At 34.2% G+C, this 21291-nt stretch overlaps 6 protein-coding genes across 7 annotated transcripts; 3 read left to right on the top strand and 3 right to left on the bottom strand.

Annotated features, from left to right (window-relative positions):
- Positions 1–1016: 1016 nt before the first annotated feature.
- Positions 1017–3950, top strand: LOC105229083 (uncharacterized). The gene has a single exon (XM_011209157.4). The coding sequence runs from the start codon at positions 2487–2489 to the stop codon at positions 3846–3848; it is 1362 nt and encodes a 453-aa protein (XP_011207459.2). The 5' UTR covers positions 1017–2486; the 3' UTR covers positions 3849–3950.
- Positions 3951–5064: 1114 nt separating this feature from the next.
- Positions 5065–7097, bottom strand: LOC105229082 (T-cell activation inhibitor, mitochondrial). Its single transcript, XM_011209156.4, has 2 exons — positions 6308–7097; positions 5065–6206 (listed from the first exon to the last, which is right to left on the bottom strand). Exons 1-2 carry the CDS (start codon positions 6854–6856, stop codon positions 5259–5261), a joined length of 1497 nt encoding a protein of 498 aa, XP_011207458.2. The 5' UTR covers positions 6857–7097; the 3' UTR covers positions 5065–5258.
- A 137-nt stretch (positions 7098–7234) lies between these two features.
- On the top strand, positions 7235–9240 carry LOC105229080 (germinal-center associated nuclear protein). The gene is made up of 7 exons (XM_011209154.4): positions 7235–7468; positions 7537–7576; positions 7647–7820; positions 7875–8036; positions 8100–8321; positions 8401–8541; positions 8598–9240. The coding sequence occupies exons 1-7, from the start codon at positions 7450–7452 to the stop codon at positions 8875–8877; spliced, it is 1038 nt and encodes a 345-aa protein (XP_011207456.2). The 5' UTR covers positions 7235–7449; the 3' UTR covers positions 8878–9240.
- Positions 9241–9249: 9 nt separating this feature from the next.
- Positions 9250–10072, bottom strand: LOC105229081 (uncharacterized). Its single transcript, XM_011209155.4, has 2 exons — positions 9833–10072; positions 9250–9761 (listed from the first exon to the last, which is right to left on the bottom strand). The coding sequence occupies exons 1-2, from the start codon at positions 9930–9932 to the stop codon at positions 9628–9630; spliced, it is 234 nt and encodes a 77-aa protein (XP_011207457.1). The 5' UTR covers positions 9933–10072; the 3' UTR covers positions 9250–9627.
- Positions 10073–10316: 244 nt separating this feature from the next.
- Positions 10317–11190, top strand: LOC105229078 (probable prefoldin subunit 2). Its single transcript, XM_011209152.3, has 2 exons — positions 10317–10532; positions 10617–11190. Exons 1-2 carry the CDS (start codon positions 10402–10404, stop codon positions 10915–10917), a joined length of 432 nt encoding a protein of 143 aa, XP_011207454.1. The 5' UTR covers positions 10317–10401; the 3' UTR covers positions 10918–11190.
- On the bottom strand, positions 11185–21291 carry LOC105229079 (molybdenum cofactor biosynthesis protein 1). Of its 2 annotated transcripts, XR_002183962.3 has the most exons (7): positions 20645–21286; positions 18229–18328; positions 14145–14312; positions 13697–14069; positions 12760–13067; positions 12372–12493; positions 12002–12245 (listed from the first exon to the last, which is right to left on the bottom strand). XR_002183962.3 is itself a non-coding variant. In XM_011209153.4 (6 exons), the coding sequence occupies exons 1-6, from the start codon at positions 20861–20863 to the stop codon at positions 11536–11538; spliced, it is 1878 nt and encodes a 625-aa protein (XP_011207455.2). In that variant the 5' UTR covers positions 20864–21291; the 3' UTR covers positions 11185–11535. The 2 variants fall into 2 exon arrangements, 1 of the variants encoding a protein (XP_011207455.2); XM_011209153.4 differs by lacking the exon at positions 12372–12493 and having other exon boundaries at positions 11185–12245; positions 20645–21291.

The following is a 21291-nucleotide window of genomic DNA, read 5'->3' as shown; positions in this document are numbered from 1 at the left end:
CGATTGGCTACCAAGATCGTGTGATATCACACCGTTAGATTTTTTTCCTGTGGGGATATGTAAAGTCTTAAATCTACAAGCCTTGGAACAAACCGAAAATTGGACTCAACGGATAGATCATCTGAGACGTAGCCGTGCCCAACATTTTTAAGATTTAATCTTCAAGAACTAAACGCCAAAGAATGTTTCGAAAGATAATAAACATTCCCCATTAAATATGAAATTTCTGTGTTTTTTTCTTTAAAAAAGTAGGGAACCTAGATTGATCACCTCTGCATAACAATTCTATAAAAAGTGATATCTAATGTATAAAAATACCTCATATCCAATACTTTTCAAGTATGTCAAACTGCTGCTCATAAATATGGTGAATGTTATTGTTGTCCATTGCCAAAATTTTTCAAAAATCTTTCAGGTGTATGCCATTTATTAAACTCTTGCAACATGTTGATACGGAGTATAATAGGTTTGTTCACCTAACGGTTGTTTGCATCAACGAAAACGAATCGAGATAGATATAGGGGTTATATACATATATGATCAAGATGACGTGACGAGTTGAAATCCGGGTGACTGTCTGTTCGCCCGTCCGCCCGTCTTTGTAAATTGAGATGTAATGAAACTTGCTATACGTATTTCTGTGCTTTTCGGTATAAAGCGGAGAAAGTGTTCGTAGATAAGCGTTATCAGACCACTGCCACGTCCACAAAACCCCATTAAACGAAAGCCTATAACCATAACTAACCACTGAACTTGTGAGCTAAATTTTTTTAAAAAGTGGGGCTGGCCCTGCCCCCTAATAGGTTTAATGCAGATATCTCCTAAACCGACTTTAATCAATATAGATTGGTAATGATACCTATGAAAAGAGTTGATAAAGCTGGTCTATTACATAACTTCGTAAAAAAAAACACGTCGAAAAACAAGGTTGTTTGAAGGTTTGTGCGGTAAGGCAGTACTTCTTACTTTTGTAGATATCGATATATGTAAGTATATTATATTCTTTTTGGTAAACAAAATCTTAATAAAACGTATGCAATATTGGAAGCGAAATCAAAAACAAAAAATCATTGTTTAAATAAAGGAAAATTTATAAGAAATATACCTTCTTGAATATGGAACGCAGGAAATGTAGTATCGTTGCAGTCAAAGCATACTCCGCCATTAGAAGGCGTAGAATGGCACACTGAAGTGGTGAAACCTCAAGCTGGAAGTTATAGGCATGGAATTTCAGAATTCTCATTGAAGTTTTGGTCAATGCCTTATTTTCAACTGAGTCTAAACGTCGGGCTTCTAGGCAAACCTAGGAATTTCGAAGCATGGAAAGGAATTTTCTTTTCGGAACTCCAAATATCTCCTCCACGATCATTTCAACGTGAACTTTTACCATAAATATTGGTATTTGCTTTGGTATTTGCGTTGGGCTCATGTTCTTAGATCCATACGCAAATATAAGTGTTACATGTAATATAGTCTATGACTTCCGGTGTCTCGTACCTTACTGAACTGTCTAGCCTTAACTACAAATTTAATTAGCAACAATGCAGATGAAGAATAAATATTTGCTCAAACTTTAGAAAATTACAACGAAACTCGAATATCGTACCCATAGACTACTATATGTATTTATATAGAACATATAAAGAGTTTATAACGGGTGATGCAAGTAGTAATTTTTTCAATCGCATTTTTTGACAGATCACGCCTGAGTCGTGTCAAGCTCATGTTATTTTTGTTCAGTTTTGTTTGGCATTTCATCCTGAACAACGTTTACAAATCATTCAACTTTATTACGAAAATTCTGTTAAAAATGTGTTTTGCGGACTTCGGTCAACTTGTGGTCAACATAATCGCCCTACTGAACGACTTGGCGCATTTTACGTCGAGATCTTAAATTGAAAGCGTACAGGTACAAATACAGCTTGTGCAAGAACTGAAGTAACTCAACCTCCCCAATCGACATCACTTCGCTCTATGAGCTCTTTTCTCAAATTTGCCGCATTTGGGACAATGCGCAACCTGAAGAGATTCAAAGCTGCCATTTCATGTAGAAAAAACAAGAATTTAGTGGTTTGTGGGTCGGTGCAATCATCGGTCCATATTTCTTCAAAATGCTAACAGTCGAATTGCTGGAACGAATCATTGAAAATTGGACTCAACGGATGGACCATCTGAGACGTAGCCGTGGCCAACATCTGAAATATATAATCTTCAAAAAATTATAATGAATGTTTTTTCGAATTATAATAAACATTTCTGTTTTTTTTTCTTAAAAAAAAATACCTCAAAATGGATCACCCTTTATATATAAAAAATATATACTGGTATATAATTTTGCACTATATACACTAGATAGTTTTGCAAGATAAGAGCGCCAATTATTAGCGATGTCCCAAAGTATTTAAGGCCGACCCACAACCAAAATTTTGCAAGTATTCTACTTCCGGTCGAGCAAGTAGCAATTGCGGGATTAAAAAAAAATAATAATGGCGCTTCAGTACATTTTATTACTCAAATTCTTGTTTCTGAACGCGGTGTTGGCACGAAACCAAAATGTCTTGGAGGCTAACAAACGTGAAACCGTCAATAATTCGACGCTCTTGGAAGTGCATGTTAGGCTCTTCAACGACTTGCTCGCCAAGGATGCGGCGGTGAAGGATAAAAATATTGGTGAGCCAATTACCGTCAAAACACACGATTGCATAGACGAATTGGAAGATGTTTTAACGACAGCTGTGCAAGATTACGACTGGTGGAGCGCAACTTATCTCATTAAAGAGGTCGTCAATAACACACAAAACGCCACTGTACATTACATAGGCTATAAAGTTTTGTGGCGCAAGCTAATAACGGATAAGCTACAATATGATCCCGCTTACGTAATCGATTTCTATTCGATACTCAAGAATGTAACGCGCGATTTAGGCACCCGCACAGGACCGTTAATTGCGCTCGAGACCGAAGTGCGCGCACAACTCGTGGAGCGTAGTGCGCAACTGCTTGAGGTGACACTGCATCCCGCTAATTACAATAACATAAACGCAATTTGTATGAATACGTCAAATTATGAGGTTGCGCGACGCATACTCACACAATTGGACGCAACTAAAATGGGTGAACATATTTTTGAAGAAATTTTGAATGTGACCTTCGACGCTGTCGAGCAGTTGGAGAGCAAAGTGGACACCGTTAAAGCGCTCAACTGTTTGGGTTTGAATGCCAATCAACGCTTGATAGCCCACTTGATGTTCTTGCAGCGCAACAACGATTTGCATGAGCTGCTATACAACAACATACAACAACTTGTGGGCAGTTGTGATCTGAATAGCTTGGCGCCAAAGTACTGGGAACGTATTGGCGCTTTCCTGCCGACATCTATGGAGGTGCTGCATAATTCCAGCGCCGTGTGCATTCACAATGTGACCGGTAGTTTCGGTTACCTGAGCGAGTGTTCGCAAACCTCTTTGATGTGCACTTTTCAAAATGGGTACAAATACCGTTCAGCCTTTCGATTTGAGCGCCTCTTGGGCAACAGGTACATTTTCCAGAGCATTTTTTGGCAAAATTATATAAAATTAGAGAATAGTGGCTTTAATGGCAACAGTACCGTGCCGCCGGCATTCATAAAAAACATTTATGGCTCGGCAACGCCGAGTGTGTGGCAAGCGGTGTTCGTGGGCAACAACGTTGCATTAGTGGACCCCAGCATGCGTCAGTACTTGTGTGGTGGCAATCAGAGCATGTGGAGCAATGCAGAGCAATATGTTTATAGCCGACGTGCCGAGGACTTTCAGTTGTATCAGCACGAGTGTCTTTGGTTGGTAGAAGACTGCAGTGATATGATCTAGTTGGTGGCGCTGAAACACATAAATTAATTAATGTTATTGAATGTTGTCAAATTGAAATATAATGAATTCATTTTTTATATAATCGATATTATCGAACGAATACTTTTGCTGTTTTCACTATAGAGATTTTTCCTGTAAGATGTATATTTAAGTTGTTGTTGAAGGCCAAAAGAACACGAGGAATGCTGCCAACTTCACAGTCCCTGGACAGATAGTTGACGAGTTGACAGTCCTTAGGCGTATAAAAATCCGGGTCCGTTAGGGTTATTAGACCCGATTGTGATGAAAACGGGATAAAAACAAAAATATAAAGAAATAAAAAAAAATATAAAAAGTATTAAAAAAAATATAAAAAAGTATTAAAAAAAATAAAAAAAAAATAAAATAAAATAAAAAAAAAATAAAAAAAAAAAATATAAAAAAAATTTAAAAAAAATAAAAAAAAAAATATTAAAAAATATATATAAAAATAAAAAGAAAAATAAAAAAAAAATTAAAAAAAATTAAAAAAAAAAACAAAAAAAATATAAAAAAAAAAAATTTAAAAAAATAATACAAAAATAAATAAAACAAAATAAAAATTAAAAAGCAATAAAAAATATTTAAAAAATATTAAAAAGAAATAAAAAATTTTTTAAAAATTAAAAAAAAAATATAAAACACACAAAAAAATTAGTTCGCTACGGCTGAGTTAACGTTAACTTCAGTTGCACCGAAGATATAATAACCTTCACAAGTACATTTTATATAGCATATCAAAATCTATCAAAGATCTTAATCTATGCTTTGATCGATAAATTTGAATGACAGCTATAGTGTTTCGATCTGAACAATCTAATCACAGGTTTTAACGTTGCCTTAGGCATTAATATGTATGTATATAAAAAATTTCGTAAAGGCCCTTGGGAAATACAAAAATTTTTCATTAAAGCGCTTGATTTTGATTAGTCAGTTTATATGGCCGCTTTATGCAATAATGGTCCGATATAAGCGATTCCGACAAATGAGTAGTTTACTGAGTAAAAAAAAGAACATACCATATCTCAGATCGATATCTGTAGAAACAGACAGACAGTTATGGCTAAATAGGCTCAGTTCGTAACGTTGATAATTTTACAGGGTCTATGAATTTTTCTGCTGTGTGTTACAAGCTTCTTGACAAAGTAAATATTACCCTGTGCAGGGTATAAAAAATGACAAAATAACATTTTTGGACTTATGGTTCCATATAGTAGAAATATTTACGTTTTTATTTAGGCACATCCGTCATTTGCTATCATAAAATCATTAACTATTGAGAAAACGCATGCAGTTACATAAATACATATGCATATACATATTTGAATATAACACATATATCGTTAGTATTAATTTCGTTTAAATTCCAACACATAAATATTAAATCGTACGCTAACTCGGCGTAAAATCCCAGGGTATGCAAACTATACCGTCCGTTAATACTGAGTAATAATTTGTTATGTGCAAATTTAGTTCCCGAAATTGTCGATCGTCGTACTTTAATAGTTTCTGCATTGTTTCTATCATTTTATCTGGTGTAACAGAATCGTCCTTGGTCAAAGTGTTTAAACGTAATTGTTGTATACATTGTGCTGTCATTTGTAGCTCCACTGTTTTTTGTGTTTGATATTTCTCGGTGCGTTCTTTAGCCACATCCAAGTTGGTGGTGATAAAGTCGATTAGCATGAAGCCCGGACAGGTTGCTGGCGCTATCAGTTGACCTGTAGGATTTACCATTAAAGGGCCAGCCTCTGATTCGATGACGATTTCATAGGCTGCCAATGTGTCAGGCCATGACTTTGGATATTTGTTTACAGTCAGATAATCGCCGATTGTTGTAGTTACTTTATTCAAATGCGTCGCATATTCTCGAGCTTGTTGCTTAGGCATAAATTTCCTACGGCCGATTTTTATATTACGCAAAACTTGTGAAAGTGTATTCTCATAGAGTGGTATACGCTTCAGAAACTCATCGTGTTGTGGAATGTTCTTTACGAAATCGATCCAACTTGTCAGCACGTCGCCGGTAAAGAGCATAACGTGTCCTTCCAGGCTAACACCAGTGAATGGGGCAAAAACTAAAATACGATTTTTCAACGTGCCCATTGCATCGGCGTGCAGATCAGTCATGCGTTCCAGGGACTTCAAACAACCACGAAAATGTTCGTAATTCCAACCACAATCGTAGCGTATATCTTTCAGTTGCAAACGCTTTGTTACAGCTTGCTGTAACTTTTTTACCTCCTCTTTTAAGTCATCCAACTCAGCTGAACGTACCTTTGCCAAAGGCGCATTTTTCTTTAGCCATGAATCCAATGTTTTCTTTTCTTCTTCTTTTGTCTGAAAGATTTACAGATACGTTTTTATTCGAAATATCCAATATTTAACGAAAGCCATAAATTTATTTAATATTACTACTAACGGATACTTTAAAAACTTACAGTATAGAAAGCGTTTTCAAAGCCTGAGAATTGTGATCCGTAGTTAAAGTCGCCACCACCTTTAAACGGATTTGTAGCATATGAAAAACCTGACGCAGTTGCTGTTGCACTTGTAGGCGCCGTTGTTGGCATTGATTTAATTTTTTTAACATAATCCGTTGGAAGATTGCATAATTCCAACAAACGCTGTACCAACATTTTCGGATCCTTTGCATTGCGATCCAATGTAACTTTGATCAACTTGAAGGTATCACGCTTTGTCGCTTTACCATCGCGTATATAAAACTGCAACGTTTTAGTTTCGTGTAAAGCTTGATATTTTCGCTCATACAACGACTCCATGTGTGCACTCAATAGCTTCAATGAATTCTCATTAACATTACGCTGTTCCGGATGTTGTCCAAACAAATCTGGATGTACAGCAAAGTAAAACGGACGCAAAGCGTTCGTCAGTTCGGTGCTTATATGTCTCCAAAGGGCATTTGAGCAAGTTGATTGTAGTAGTTGGTGTTGGCTCTTAATTCCAACAGAATTCAAACGAAACAGCATACTTATTTCAACTACAAATTATATAAGCATGTGGACGAAGAACAAGGTTTGGTGGTACACTTTATTTTATCTAAACAAACATATATAATTAAATTTAAACCGAGTTATTTGCAGATGGATAATTTTAACACTATCTAAAAGATTTATGTTGTTGGAAGCCTAGATTTGTGCAAAAAATCAACCATAACCAGAAAGAATACACAGAACAAAACAGACAACAGCTGATATACAAAATTTGTGTGGTAGATTAGGATTACCATTCCTTTTTTGAAAAATAATTTGAAATTTCTAAATGAAATTCGAAGAATTTACGCATTTCGTTTAAAAATCATTTATTACCATAAAACGAAACATAATTTATTTCAGTACACTTCTTTGGTTCGGAAACTATATTCTTGTGAAAATATAGACGAAGTAATAAAGCATTTTTTATTAGTTTATGTTTTTCAAGGGTTATTTTTTCGCCGCAATTTTGACATCAGCTGTTCAGTAGTTTGTTTGTTGCCATTAATTTTCGCCATGTTTTGGTAATTTCTGCTGATAGCATTTTTCTTTATTAAACACCTCCCCTTAAATTTTATAACTAAGCACTAATGACGAACCAAATTAAAGGTAATTTAGAGAGCGATTTTTATTAGTAATATTATACAATGTAAATGTTTTTCTGTTCTATCTCCTAGGCACTTGTGAATTATTTTGTCCAGATGCGGAGGCCAAACTGTAAGTTGCACAAGTAAAATATTACAATTTCAATAAACTTAAAGCACCTAAATTATTTACGAAATTGCAGACGTATAAAAGAAAGACTACTACATTATTATGAACTGAAAAATGGCGAAAAGAATGTGCCAGGGCAGTTAGTGAAGGCATTTGCCCGTTCAGCTGCAGGAGTTAAAGCACCCCGAGCAAAGGATTTACGTACCGAGATATGTTTACAAAGGACTGTGGAATACTTATTAAAAGAGTATGATTTATATAAATACAATACCAAAAAAATTAAAAACAATGTCATTTCTAGTATAATTTTAGACAAGCGGAGATCGTACAATTTCATTTATGATTTTATATTTGATCGATTACGCGCAGTTCGTCAGGAAGTAGTCATGCAACAGTATAATGAGCGGCAAACTTTAAAGTTACTAGAACCAATGATAATTTTTTTGGGTTACAGTCGTTATAGGTAAACTTATTTTTATACCATTTTACATTGTATGGTAGAATAAAATGTTGTTTAAAATTGCAGACTTTGTGAAGAGCAAATAGATAATTTCGATGCGAAAATTTGCAATCAACATTTGCAAGAATGTCTGAAACGTGTTCTCTGTTGCTACGATGATATTGATGTAAACAGTCTGAATTTAAGTGAGTTAAATAGACGCAGCTTTGTTGAAGCAATTTACCTTCTCTTCAATTTGGGAACGACAGAAGCGCTTAATCGTGCACTAAGTTTGCCAACGGAAGTAAGGTAAATCTTATATAAAAAATGTAAATTAGGAAAATCTAAATTGCATGGTAATAATTTGAGTTTAAACTTCTTATTTCAGCAAGAACGAAACATTCGATTTAGCATATCGAATAGCTATAAACTACTATCAAGGAAATTTCTACCGCGCGCTAGTGGGTATACAAAAACTGCCACATATTTTAAGTGCAATAGCTGCTTTGAAATTGCAGACATTAAGACGGTATGAATTAAATATATTAATATGTGACTTTAATATAATAATTTTACTTTTTACAGAAAGGTGTATATGGTATTCGCACATGCATATACAAGTAAGCAATTATTTGTGCCGGCTACCTTTTTATGCAAGTTGTTTTTATATGAAGACGTCAGGAATTTATTGGAAGACTGCAAATATTATCATATAAAATTAAGCGAAGACAAGTCAAGTTTACAGTTCCAGAAATCGGAATTTAATATAAATGCAGTTACTTTGAAGGAGACACACGAAAGTTTTGTTGAGAAGAAGCTTACAAAAATTTATCTACCAGAAGTTCTACTCTTAAAACGTGTATAACATACGTAAATAAATTTACGAATGTGGTTTATATGTGGAGATGTTTAGATTGTATTAAGAAATAAATGAAAATTATGATAAATTCATATACAAGTACATATAAAAGAGTCCAGTGAGTGTTTTATGTTTCTTTCTATACTATTTGCAGAAGAAACCCTTATTTACCGCGAAAATATACAGATTTTTAATTTTTCACAAATTAGCTTTTAATACTTGTTCTTGATAAATGTGGAAATTGTTTGCTTAAACTATATTACATATGCAATGTATGTACGTGTAAAGTTTAGATGTGGACAAAAATATTAAAATTTCTTTTATTTTTAATTACATACTTAACAATTAGCATTTGCATAGTGTTTTTTTAACCTTGCACCTTTTAATGTGTTAAATGTTTATTATTTAAAAATAAATGTAACAAAATATTTGTTCACTTTTAAATACTTTTAAGAGTACTTGTTGCAAGGCATTACTGAAATTAGTGCACTATCGATGTATTATTACACTATTAAATAAATAATGTCCTTTGTTTTCATATACTGGTGTTGGAACATTTTCTTACTTGCTGGGTCTCGATAACATTTGAATATTTTTTACGATGTGTAGCTTACAGTAAGTTTGTGTAGAAATCTTTATTTTCACTTTAATACACTTATAATGACTATTTATATGTTGGAATTTTCACCTCGCCATATGTGATTGTTCCAGTGTTTCTACCGGCTACCAGACAATGTAATAACTTTATCACTATAGTTATGCGATTTTGCTACCCTGCTGATCAATAATTGTGGAAATGGGTGTAATACCAAGTATATTTCCCGTGAACGATAAAAGCACCGAATAGTTAAAGTACCAAAAGAGGCAAAAGAGTACTGCAAATATTACATCTGAAATTAAGGCAATAAAATTTTTATCAAAAATAAATTTATTAATATATAGCTACTGAATGATAGCTTACGAATTGTCACACGTTCCCACTTTTCGACCATGTACAGCTCAGTGACCATAAGGTATCGAAACCACCAATAGTTGCAGAAATCAATTATATTTTGTAGCATTTTAATATTTTAATTTTAATAGTTAATGTGAATCACACAAAACTCTCGAGGAGTACCAATTACTTCAATTAAAAATTGTACAGTGATAAGATAGACACTTATGACAAATTTGCTGCCTTTTTCTTGTGGCGAAGGAATTCAGTGCTACCAGAGTGAAATTTTGTAAAAATCGAAAAAAAAAAATTGTTGCGCATCTTGCACATGAAATTATTTTAATAAATTTATATTTTGTAATTTATTATTTTCCTTAATATCACAATTTATCGATATTTATTAATTAATTAATTTCAGCCAGAAATAAAATAAATGTAATTAAAATATAATATTTAAAAAGTGGTGTTGTTACCCTGTTTACGGCAAATTGGTTGCTGTCAAATATCAGATTGAAATTAGTAATCACTACCAGACGCAAATCTGCCGAAAAAGTTTACTGTTTTCCGTGCATCTGTTAACAAAATCACAGAAAACAATGGCCAGTGAACAAGCTAAAGAAGCCAAATTGAACGAGAAGATTATTGGCGAGTTCCAACAGCTAAGAAATGAACAACGAAATCTTGTGAACAATTTAAATACGCTGGAAATGGATCTGAAAGAACACAAGTATGTCTGAGGACCTAACCTCAATTAATATATCGTATATCAAAGATATTTTCAAAATTCTAAATTAGACACATTCCATTTTAGAACTGTGATAGAAACCCTCAAAACAGTGGATCCAGAACGTAAATGCTTCCGACTGATTGGCGGTGTGCTGGCAGAACGAACCGTCAAAGATGTGCTACCGCAACTCATTGAAAATAAAGACTTCATTGAGAAGACGATCACACGCGTAAATGAAGACCTCACCGCAAAAGGACAACAGATTAATAAATTCAAAGAAGAACACAATATAAAGATACGTGGTGAACAAATGTCCAATGAGCAACCAAGAAGTGAAGAGGAAGAAAAAACATCGGAAAATCGAAATGTTTTGGTGTCGAACTAAATACAAATTTTAGTGGAAATGAATATGATGTGTGATGTGAGCATGAACTAAGTAAAGTTGTAATGCTCATTTAACTCGCGTTAATAATTCTGAAATGAGTGTGGGAATTCTCAATAATCAAAGATAACAATTACACTTAATATCTGTAATAAGCTTAACTTTCATTAAATCGAAAAGTGTTTCAATTCTGTTGCATGGAATTGAAGATTAATCTAGTTTCCATAATAAATTGAAGGTTGTTTGCGAAGAAATAAACACTTTCATTGATTAAAATTGTATATGTATATTTAATTAAAATATTTTTTTAAAAACAAAAAAATGTTTTGTAATAATATCAAAAAATAGAATGGATACTTTCCCTCACCTCTTATTTAAATTGCCTATGGGTCTAATAAATAACATACCTAACACCTTATATCATATCTTTGGTAAAAATTATATATGTATATATAATTGTATGGATGGAACCCCACAAAATTAATGGATATTTTGTTCATATCAGACTTTACCTTTTTAAATAACAAAATTAGTTTTCAACAATTTTTCATGATCTGTTAATTTCATTACTACGGTACATGTAATCATTATTTTATAATTTATATTATAAATTTAATTTATCTAATTTTTACTACGTTCAAAATTCCTTTTACCCCCACTTTTGGCCCAAAGTTTTATATCTGTAATTGTTATGTCGTGTGAGACGGCTTTACACATATCGTAAACGGTAAGCGCGGCCAATGTAACAGCCGTCAGTGCCTCCATTTCCACACCCGTTTGACCTGTACACTTCACACGACCAAACAGTTCCACGCTATTGCTTACAAGATTTAACTTCGCCTCAACCTTTACGGAGGATAATGATATGTTGTGACATAGCGGTATTAGTTCCGAAGTTCTTTTGGCGCCCATTATGCCAGCCAATTGGGCCACACTAAGCACATCACCTTTGCTCATGTTGTTTACGTGTATGAGTTGAGCAATAGTCGGCCCCACTATCACGGTGGCACGTGCTTCGGCTACGCGTTCACTGCTTTGCTTCGCGGTGACGTCCACCATTTGAGCTTTGCCAGCATAGTCAACATGCGTTAAATTTGCGCTCTTATTGTGTGAATTTCTATTGGAGCTCGTTTTAGAGTAAAGGCGTGCTTGTGTCAGATATTTAGTGGTTAACTGTGCGCCCATTAGATTAGTAAAAACAGGTAATGTGTCTGGCGATGAAATGTAGTTGCGATATCGTTGAGAATGAATCCTTTGTTGCTTTCGAATGTCAAAAGTTTCGCGAGAGTTGTGATGCATTTCTGCTGTGATATTATCATGAATGAAATTATCTGGAAGGAAAGAGCAATGTAGTATGAAAGATATGTGTGTAATAAAGTTTTTTATTTTGGAAAATATGTATGTGTTTTTTTATATTTTTTCTTAGCTTGTGGTGGTAAATTTTATTTTGCACAAACCTTTATCGTATTTTTAAGCAGCGCTCGCAGTTATTTATGTTTGCATATTCTAAAGCGTACATAAAACTATCCACCGATTAGTATCATTGGACGATTTTCCATTCGTGACAAATTCAACATGCCTGCAATAATGCAAATAAAATGGATCAATCACCCAATGATAATTAATTGTGTGCAAATTATTACCAAACTTTTAAAATAGATTTTTGAAATTATAAAAAAAAAATATAATATATCTACCAACAATTTTTTACTACCCAAACGGTAATAATTTGCGCACTATATACGATATTTACATATGTATATGTATGTACACATATTCGAAAATATTTTCGAATGTTATCTGAGAAACCACGATATCCAAATTTATATGTATATATTTACTAACCAGCGTGCTTCTTCTTCTTTCGACTCACGGCCGTTCCAATCAACGTTATCAGATCGTCTTCGGAGTAATTATTGCGTATAGCGTCACGTAGCGAAAATTCCTTATTGCCAAATAGACACACTTTAATATTTCCGTCTGCGGTGAGCCGCAAACGATTACACGAACCGCAAAAATGCTCCGTCATAGATGTTATGAAGCCCACTTGCCCTTTATAGCCAGGTACACCATACGCTTTCGATGTGTCATTTGGGCCATTGGGCAGCGCCGCGAAGTCAGGCCATCTGTTCTGTATAATGTCCAATGATTCCCTATGAATAAAATATATATATGTATGTTAAAAAAGAAGTAAATATGTAAATAATAGTATATATTTGCACAGCATCTTCTATGACTTTTTATATATTTAACACAAATTATGTACAAGTGAGAAGAACTAAACAAATTAGCTTCATGAAATGCATTATACGAGTATATTAAGTTTATGCATATTTTATAATATGAAAGAGTATACAATCTTGTTTTTTATCAGACAGTTTGTATGGCAGCCATACGCCAAAGTGTTCCGATCTGAACAATATGTTTGGAGATCGTAGTGCTCTCCTTGACAATATTCTAGGTCAAATTTGGTGAGGATTTCTCGTTAAATAAATTTTGATAGATCCGTTCGTTTCGGAACTATGTATATGTTATATAATTGAAAGACTCTAACTTGATATGTTTAACTATTTTAAGAGGTATTTTTTCTTCTTTCCTTGTGCCTATCGACGCATACTTCGAATATGATCATTTTAAATACACTAATTAATAAAAATATCAGGGCTAGCGAGTTTTTTAGAAATATTTTTCAAGCATTTCAGAGGGATTAAGTAATATGAAAAAAATCGAATACATAAAGATAGAACAGATGCTGTATATGTACATAATAATTTACACCTACTTGAAAGAAATCAACCGATCGGTTTGCCATTTGTTGCCCGTGAATGGCATATACTCTATGAAACGCACATCAACTGCACGATCTTTGGTGAATTCAACAAAGTCGCAAATTTCGTCTTCGTTGAAATTGCGCATAAGCACACAGTTCAACTTCGGCTTGTAGCCCAGCTGTATCGCCAAATCAATGCCGGCTATAACGCGCCCCCAACCCTTGCGACGTGTGATTTCCTCGAAACGTTTCGGGCGCAACGTATCCAAACTAATGTTCACCGCATCCAGGCCGGCACGCTGCATCGGCAGCAAGAGACGTGTTAATACTAAGCCATTTGTAGTAATACCGACGCTCTCCAGTTTGGGTATGGACTTTATTTGTGCTGCAAGCAAGGATACCAATGTTTTTACTTATATTCTGTGTACATATGTATATATGTATGTATGTAAGCACTTACCTATGATATCGACTATGTCGCGTCGTACCGTTGGCTCACCGCCGGTTAGACGAATTTTACGCACCCCTTGCTCAACGAAAATTCGCGCTAAGTAGAGAATTTCTTCGGTGGTTAGTAGATTTGATTTCGGTTGCAGTTGTACACCTTCGGCTGGCATACAGTATTGACCTAGAAATAATAGCAAAAGTTAAGATTTATCTTTCCGAGTTGAAATGCTGTCAAAACACACTACTTGAATTGAAATATGTACATACATACATACATATGTACATATGCTATATAGTAAATGTATATTATTTTTGTATGCTTATCTTATCTTACAACTATTTCAATTAGTAATCAATAGGAAATACGATTTCTAGAAGCACATTTTAATTATTTATTAGAATGTAGTAGAGAGAAATAGTTCTAAATATATTTACATATGTATGCGTTATAATAATCAATTAGAGACAGCTACTTATATAATTGCAATACAATGTAATTCTACAATTTGCAACAAATACATGCATATGTACGTGGGGATATGCAAGCTCATATTGTATGTAGTATATTGCCAATTAAAACCTAAGCAACGTTTTATACGAAAAATTCGAAATTGTGTTTTTATTACGTTGTCATCCATCATGTTATATGTATGTGATAAATTATAAGCTTTGACTACCAGTTGTATCCAGCAACAACAACAATATACAAATATGTATATGTAATTATTGATGGTTTTCAAATTTAAACATCTGACTTTATAAATACATATGTCATTGCTTTAGACCACATTATTAAACTACATACATATGTATGTATGTATGTGTGTACACAAAATTATGTATCGGAGAATCTATGTTAAAATAGATTAAGTCGACTTTAGTTAAGTTTTGTATTTTATTTTGTACGAAAAATATCCGAACATAACATTTAACTGGGTTAACTGTATTTTATCGTCATTTGAAATTTCTGAATCTAAGGAAGAACTTAAGGCGTTAGAGCCTTTAAAAATACCTAACATTGGCAATGGCTTTTTCTGGGAGTAAGGAACAAATAGCTGCCTTTCAGGCTATATTTAAGATGTAAAGTGTGATCCATTTCGTGGTTCCCTCTTTTTTTTTTAAGAAAATTCAAATCTAATGGGAAATTTTTTATTATCATTCGAAAGACCATTCTCTGTCAGTTATTCTTTGAAGATTAACTCTTTCAACTGTTGGCAACGGCTATGTCTCAGATGGTCAATCCATTGAGTCCAATTTGATGACGATGATGGCTCCAGGGCCTGAATCGAAGCGAGATTGTCCGCAAAGGCTTTAGATATCCGCACAGGAAAAAGTCTAGCGATGTGGTATCACACGATCTTGGTGGCCAATCGACCGGCCCAAAATGTGAAATTATCTGCTCACCGATGTGATTGATGCGATATGTGGGATATGACGCTGTCTTATTGAAAATAAAATGACGCCGAGATCACGAGCTTCAATTATAGGCAACAAATAGAAGATTATCGTGGTACGATATCGTTCAAGCTGTTGGTTTTTCCGGATGAAATGACAGCTTTTGAATCTCTTCAGCTTGCTCTTCGTGCCAAATGCGGTAATGCGGCGCTTGTTGTTTCATTGAGCCAGAAATGGGCCCCATCGCTGAACAAAATTTGTCGCGAAAGCGTTTGATCTTCTTGGAACTTTTCAAGAGCCTGTAGAGCGAAGCGATGTCGCTTGGGAAGGTTGAGCGACTTCAGTTCTTGCACAAGCTGTATTTTGTACGCTTTCAATCTTGACATAAAATCCTCCTAGGCGCCGAATCGACTTTCCTCGGTCTTCGTGTACACTCTCAAATACGGCTGCTATAGTTTCCTGACTGCCTGCTGTACGTGGTGTATTCGGTCGGATATTATTAAGTTGTTCCAAATATGTTATTGTCTTAAATATTGTACTTTTAGGAGTGTTCCATTGATAGTGAAGATGCAATCCATGTTAGCGATGAGATTGCACATAAAATGGTTTTATGTAATCACCCATTTTCAATAGAGATTTCATTAAAGAAAATATCTTGGAAGCTCTTAAGCTATCATCTTCCGAAATATCAAAAAAATATGCTTATTGCGACTTCCCATTGCACGAATAATACCGGTATGATAAGTGATAGTGAACGGCATGAATTTTCACATTACTTCTGTATTATTTTCCCTAGACGAGAGTACGGATATAAATGATATTGCACAGTATACTGTGTTTATTCGCGGCACAGGTATTGAGTTCAATATCACAGAATAATTGTTGGACCTGAAAGAAAATTTTACAGCAGAAAACATTTTGAATGTCATTATAAGGGCTTACATGGGTTTACGGGTTGCAAAAAAATGGAACTTTTTATTGCCTTTTTAAATTTTACGAATCTTTGTTTTTGAAGTCGGTTAGCAAAATTTCTTGAGAACTACTCAACCAAACTTTATGATATTTTACACAGGTCTTTGAGATATTAAAGACTTGGACGAAGGGTTTTCTTTCGATTACACCTAATTGAAAAAAATTCCATAATTTTCACCGAAATTTTAAATTTTTGGTAAAAATATCTGCCAAAAATCCAATTTTTAGTTTTTTTTCCGTGTAAGTTAAGGTTTTAACTAAAACACGTATTTTTCACTTTAGGCGATCCTGTAATGAGTTATCCTGAAAACGCGGACGCATTCTTTTTCCGAAGGGTTCCCGGAAATGGCGTCACAATGGTTGAGTTTAAAATATTTTTTTCAAAAAAGTTCACAATTTTTTTTGTTAATAGTGTAGTATGTTTGTAACAATAAAATCTACAAATAAAATATTTTACTTTTTATATGACAAAGAATTGTTGAACGAAAGGCTGTTTTTTACCCCAGGAACCCTAGCTAGCACAACAATTAAAGAAGACCCAATTCAATCTCTCACATGTCGTTCTCAAGCGCTAGGCATATCTGAGCCGTCGTTGTGGCGAATTTTGTGAAAAGATTTTGACCTACATCCTTACAAGATCAAATTGACGCAAGAACTGAAACCGCTTGACCACCAGAATCGTCGTATGTTCGTGAATTGGGCTGAGCAATAACTTGAAAATGATCCGGATTTTCATCGAAAAATCATCTTCAACGATGAGACTCATTTCTGGCTGAATTACTTTGTCAATGGGTAAAATATGCGTTATTAGTCAGGCAGCAATCTGCACGAACTCCATGAGTCTCCATTGCATTCCGAAAAATTACGGTTTGGTGCCGTACTTCTTCCGTGATGATCAAGACCGGCACGTTACTGTGAATAAGAATCGCTACCGCTCAATGATAACCGAATATTTTTGGTCCTAATTGGGAGATATGGGCTTGGATAATATGTGGTTCTATCGATTTACTGAAAACTAAGTTTGGTGAAGGTGTTATCTCATGAAATGGCTTAGTCAATTGACCGCTTCGGTCGTGCGATTTGCCGCCATTAGATTATTTATTGATGAACTTTGTAAGAATATCGAAAATGAAATTGCAGCGTATCGGCGGATTTATGCTTGAAAACCGTCGAAAATTGGGTTCAGCGTTTGGAATTCTGCAAGCGTGACCGTACTTTCGCAGGAATAAAGAATTTCATTTTTTTTTAACTTTTGTAGCGCTCTTATTGAAAACCCCTTTATACATATACATATATTAACTCTGATAGGCTCATGAGCCACGTATCGACTAGTTTGGGTATTAGAAAATATTGTTCGATAATTTAAAGTGTTCCGGCGAATAATTTCGGAATATGAACGTATTTGCAAGGTTTTTTTGACTTAGTGTAACCAATCGGCCACAAAACATTTCTCTCGAAATGCTGCTTTCAGAGACCGTAAAACTTTCAGCTTCCGCAATAATATATACTCAAAATATTAGCATTTTATAAAACCAAAATTTTTTTTAGTATGAGTGGTTTCTATTATAATATTTTTCCTTCACCTATAAACTTATGAAAAATGATGTTACGTTATTTTTCAGTTTAGGTGATGATATGTAAATTATATTGAAATATGCATGTCAATGTTTTAGACACGATTTCATTTGTCTATAGCTAAATATTATTGTTTATTGCATTCTCTTACTCACAGCGCAAATTGCAACGCTCGGTCAATGAGATCCTCAGATATGTGTGGTGACGTCCAAAAGTGTCTGTCAACGGTTGACTGCTTATCGGCTTAACCTGTGCCTAAAAATACAAGATACGAATACTTTTTTAAATAATCAACGAATCAAATATGCCGTTGTAATGTTTGGCTTTTATGCTACATAGCGAGAGCTTTATAGAATTGAAAGCTATCTCTGAGCGCGGTTTTTATGTGTGTGTGTGTGGGGGTTTAATTTTCACACAGAGGTAGTATCAGTAGTGGTAATAAAGCTGTTTGAGTGCTGTTCTTTTCATATCTAAAAATTGGTTCAGTTATTGCTAGTGTTTATTTATAAAATTTGGTTAACTTTAATATAAAAAATATATAAATCAAAATTTTATATAAAGAAAAAAATCAATAGACAACAACACCGATTTTTGTAAGGGTTTAGCTTAATATGAGTTTTCCGAAAAATTTTTAATGTGAGGTAAGCTAAAAAAATAGTAAAATGTATGCAAACTTGTTTAGTTAAAAATACGAAATGACTTTTCTTTGAAGTCATGTCCGTCTTTCTGTATATAAGCGAACTAGTTTCTCAGTTTTTGAGTTCATCGGTTTTAAATCCGATCACCCCTAATATGTTTAATATACTTATATTTCTTGAACCATTCAAGCTATATCAAACAAATTTGCACAAAATAAATAATTTCGACAGCTGTTGCGATAGTGTGAAAAAATAAGTGAAATCGGACGATAACCTCATCCGTTACCCATATGACGACTTTGTGAAAACTTGTCAAACTCGGACCATAACTGTTCAAGCCCCCATATACAGAAGAAGTGGACCCCAACGCTTATGAACAATATCAGTCAATGCGTGAAATACATATGCATACATATAATTGGAACCGAAGAGAGTTCTTTCTTGATAATAGTATATCTGTATATCAAAAATGAGTTCAAACGGGTCAATACCCCTCTCAGTCTCATAAACTTAATAGAAAGATTTTCGAACTTCCGGGTGACTTTATACCGCATATATCGACCAATATGCGAGTTAGCTTAATAAAATGAGTGGACGTTTTTTACTAATATTATTTTTGTTTAAAACAGATAAAAAAAAAATCGGGCGAATAACTAATATCAGGATTTTCTAAGATCTGGCTGACTTTACAGCTCATGTATTGGTCAATATGTGGCGTATTTTAATGAAACTCCGAGCGCATTTTTTTCTGTCCATGATAAGTTGTAGGCAAATATAGGATAAAATCGAATCAATACTTCGCTTAGCGCCCTTATACCTAATATAAGAATTTTAAACTTCCGGTTGCTAGGAAAATTAAGTGAAAATAGTTTCAATGTCGAAAATATGTATGTGAAATTAATCTACATATTTTTCCAATTATTACATTACCCCTAATGATTTTCGTTACTGCAGCAGATTTAGTGTCCGATATGTCGGTCAGTGTGTGAATTATCTTCACAAAATTACATATGAACATGTCCTTGAGTGTACTTTAGTGAAGAAAAAAGTTAATGCAATCGGTCCAGACTTTTCACTGCCTCCAATATACCCTGTCGAGTGATTTTCGACCATCCAGCTGAACTTAAACCGTTCAGGTTGGTCAAAATGTGTGATAAAGATATTATTATCATAAATTATATCGGGTAGTCAAAAAAGTCTCTTCCAATTAATTTTTTTTATATTTACACTAATAAATAAAGAAGGAAATATGTACTTTTTTGGTCGACCACTTTTTGCCATTTTTCTGCTAGAGACATTATTCCTTCAGTGTAAATCGAAATTTCGAAATTTCCAGAACGGAAGCGAGCGAACTATTGTTGTGCTACACGAACTGATACAGCACTGTCTCCGTAAACTTCACAAATTTCATTTGCGGCTTGCATGGCATTCTTCCCTTTTTTACACAAAAATTTCAAAACTTAGCGAATTTCTTCATTACTTTCACTTATTTTTGAACAGTTGTAACTTTTTTTCAACTTCGCCGAATTTAATTTTTTTTTAGATTAAAAGAAGCTTAAAGTCTCACCTTTTCAACACACATACACAATGTGATTGGTAGTAACTGGAGATATACGAATGCAACGACATCTATTGACAAAATACGAAAAGACTTTTTCGACTACCATATATTATGAATGGAGTTGATCTAAGCATTACAAACCTAATATATTACATTGATCCAATCCATTCTGATACAATTTTATATTAAAGTTTTAATATTAAATATAGGGAACATTGTTCCGTCTCAAACTATGCCACTAAATGAAAATAAAAATTATATAAATAACTATATATCAATCTAAGCATTTTAACTACCAGTGTTTATAGACAACACTAAAAAGCCACTAATTCATCAACAACAATAATAATAACAACATTGTCTTCTACTAACCTTATTTAAAATGCGCTGTTGGTCAAAGCTCGGAGCTGGTTCCGGCGCGGCGACTGTTTTTGATGCTGACGCTGGCTTGGCGTCCGGCAGTTGTGTTTTGGGCTCTGCGACACCTGTTGCAATGCTCGCGTACCTGAAACGAGTGCCAACATTGCATGGTGTTGTTATGGCTGCGGCTGCATTCTTAGCGAAAATGCCCACTCTCCACACTGAATTCATGGCAAAAGCACGGGCACTGCTCACTTGTTTATGTTTTAATTGTAATTATTTTGCTGTTGTTTTTTGTTTGCTTTTTTAAGTAAGAAAATTTTGTTAATTTTTCACAATTCCTCAATTGCGGCACTTTTTTGGCATAACAGCGATTTCATAATAAATAAAATGTAATTAATTGTAAACACATAACCTCAAGCTCGATAGTATAGCGTTCGAAAAGGCACTTTATTAGAAACAACAATAGCAGCAATCAATTTGATGACGATAGCCACCAAATCGCAGGCATTCAAGTGTTTTTCGACTTTTCAGTTATTTTCGCTCCGCCACGTTTTGTTTCGGTTTGTTCGCTTCTGTTTTCGTGCTCGTTGTCAGCAACCGGCGGTGTGGAGCACCAAATAAACACTGAGCATACAAAATGTTCGTCAAAAGCGCGC

This window comes from Bactrocera dorsalis, chromosome 5, assembly GCF_023373825.1.
Source record: "Bactrocera dorsalis isolate Fly_Bdor chromosome 5, ASM2337382v1, whole genome shotgun sequence".
NCBI lineage: Eukaryota > Metazoa > Arthropoda > Insecta > Diptera > Tephritidae > Bactrocera > Bactrocera dorsalis.
Note: the sequence above shows the minus strand (reverse complement) of the source record. Positions and strands in the feature narration are given on the sequence as shown.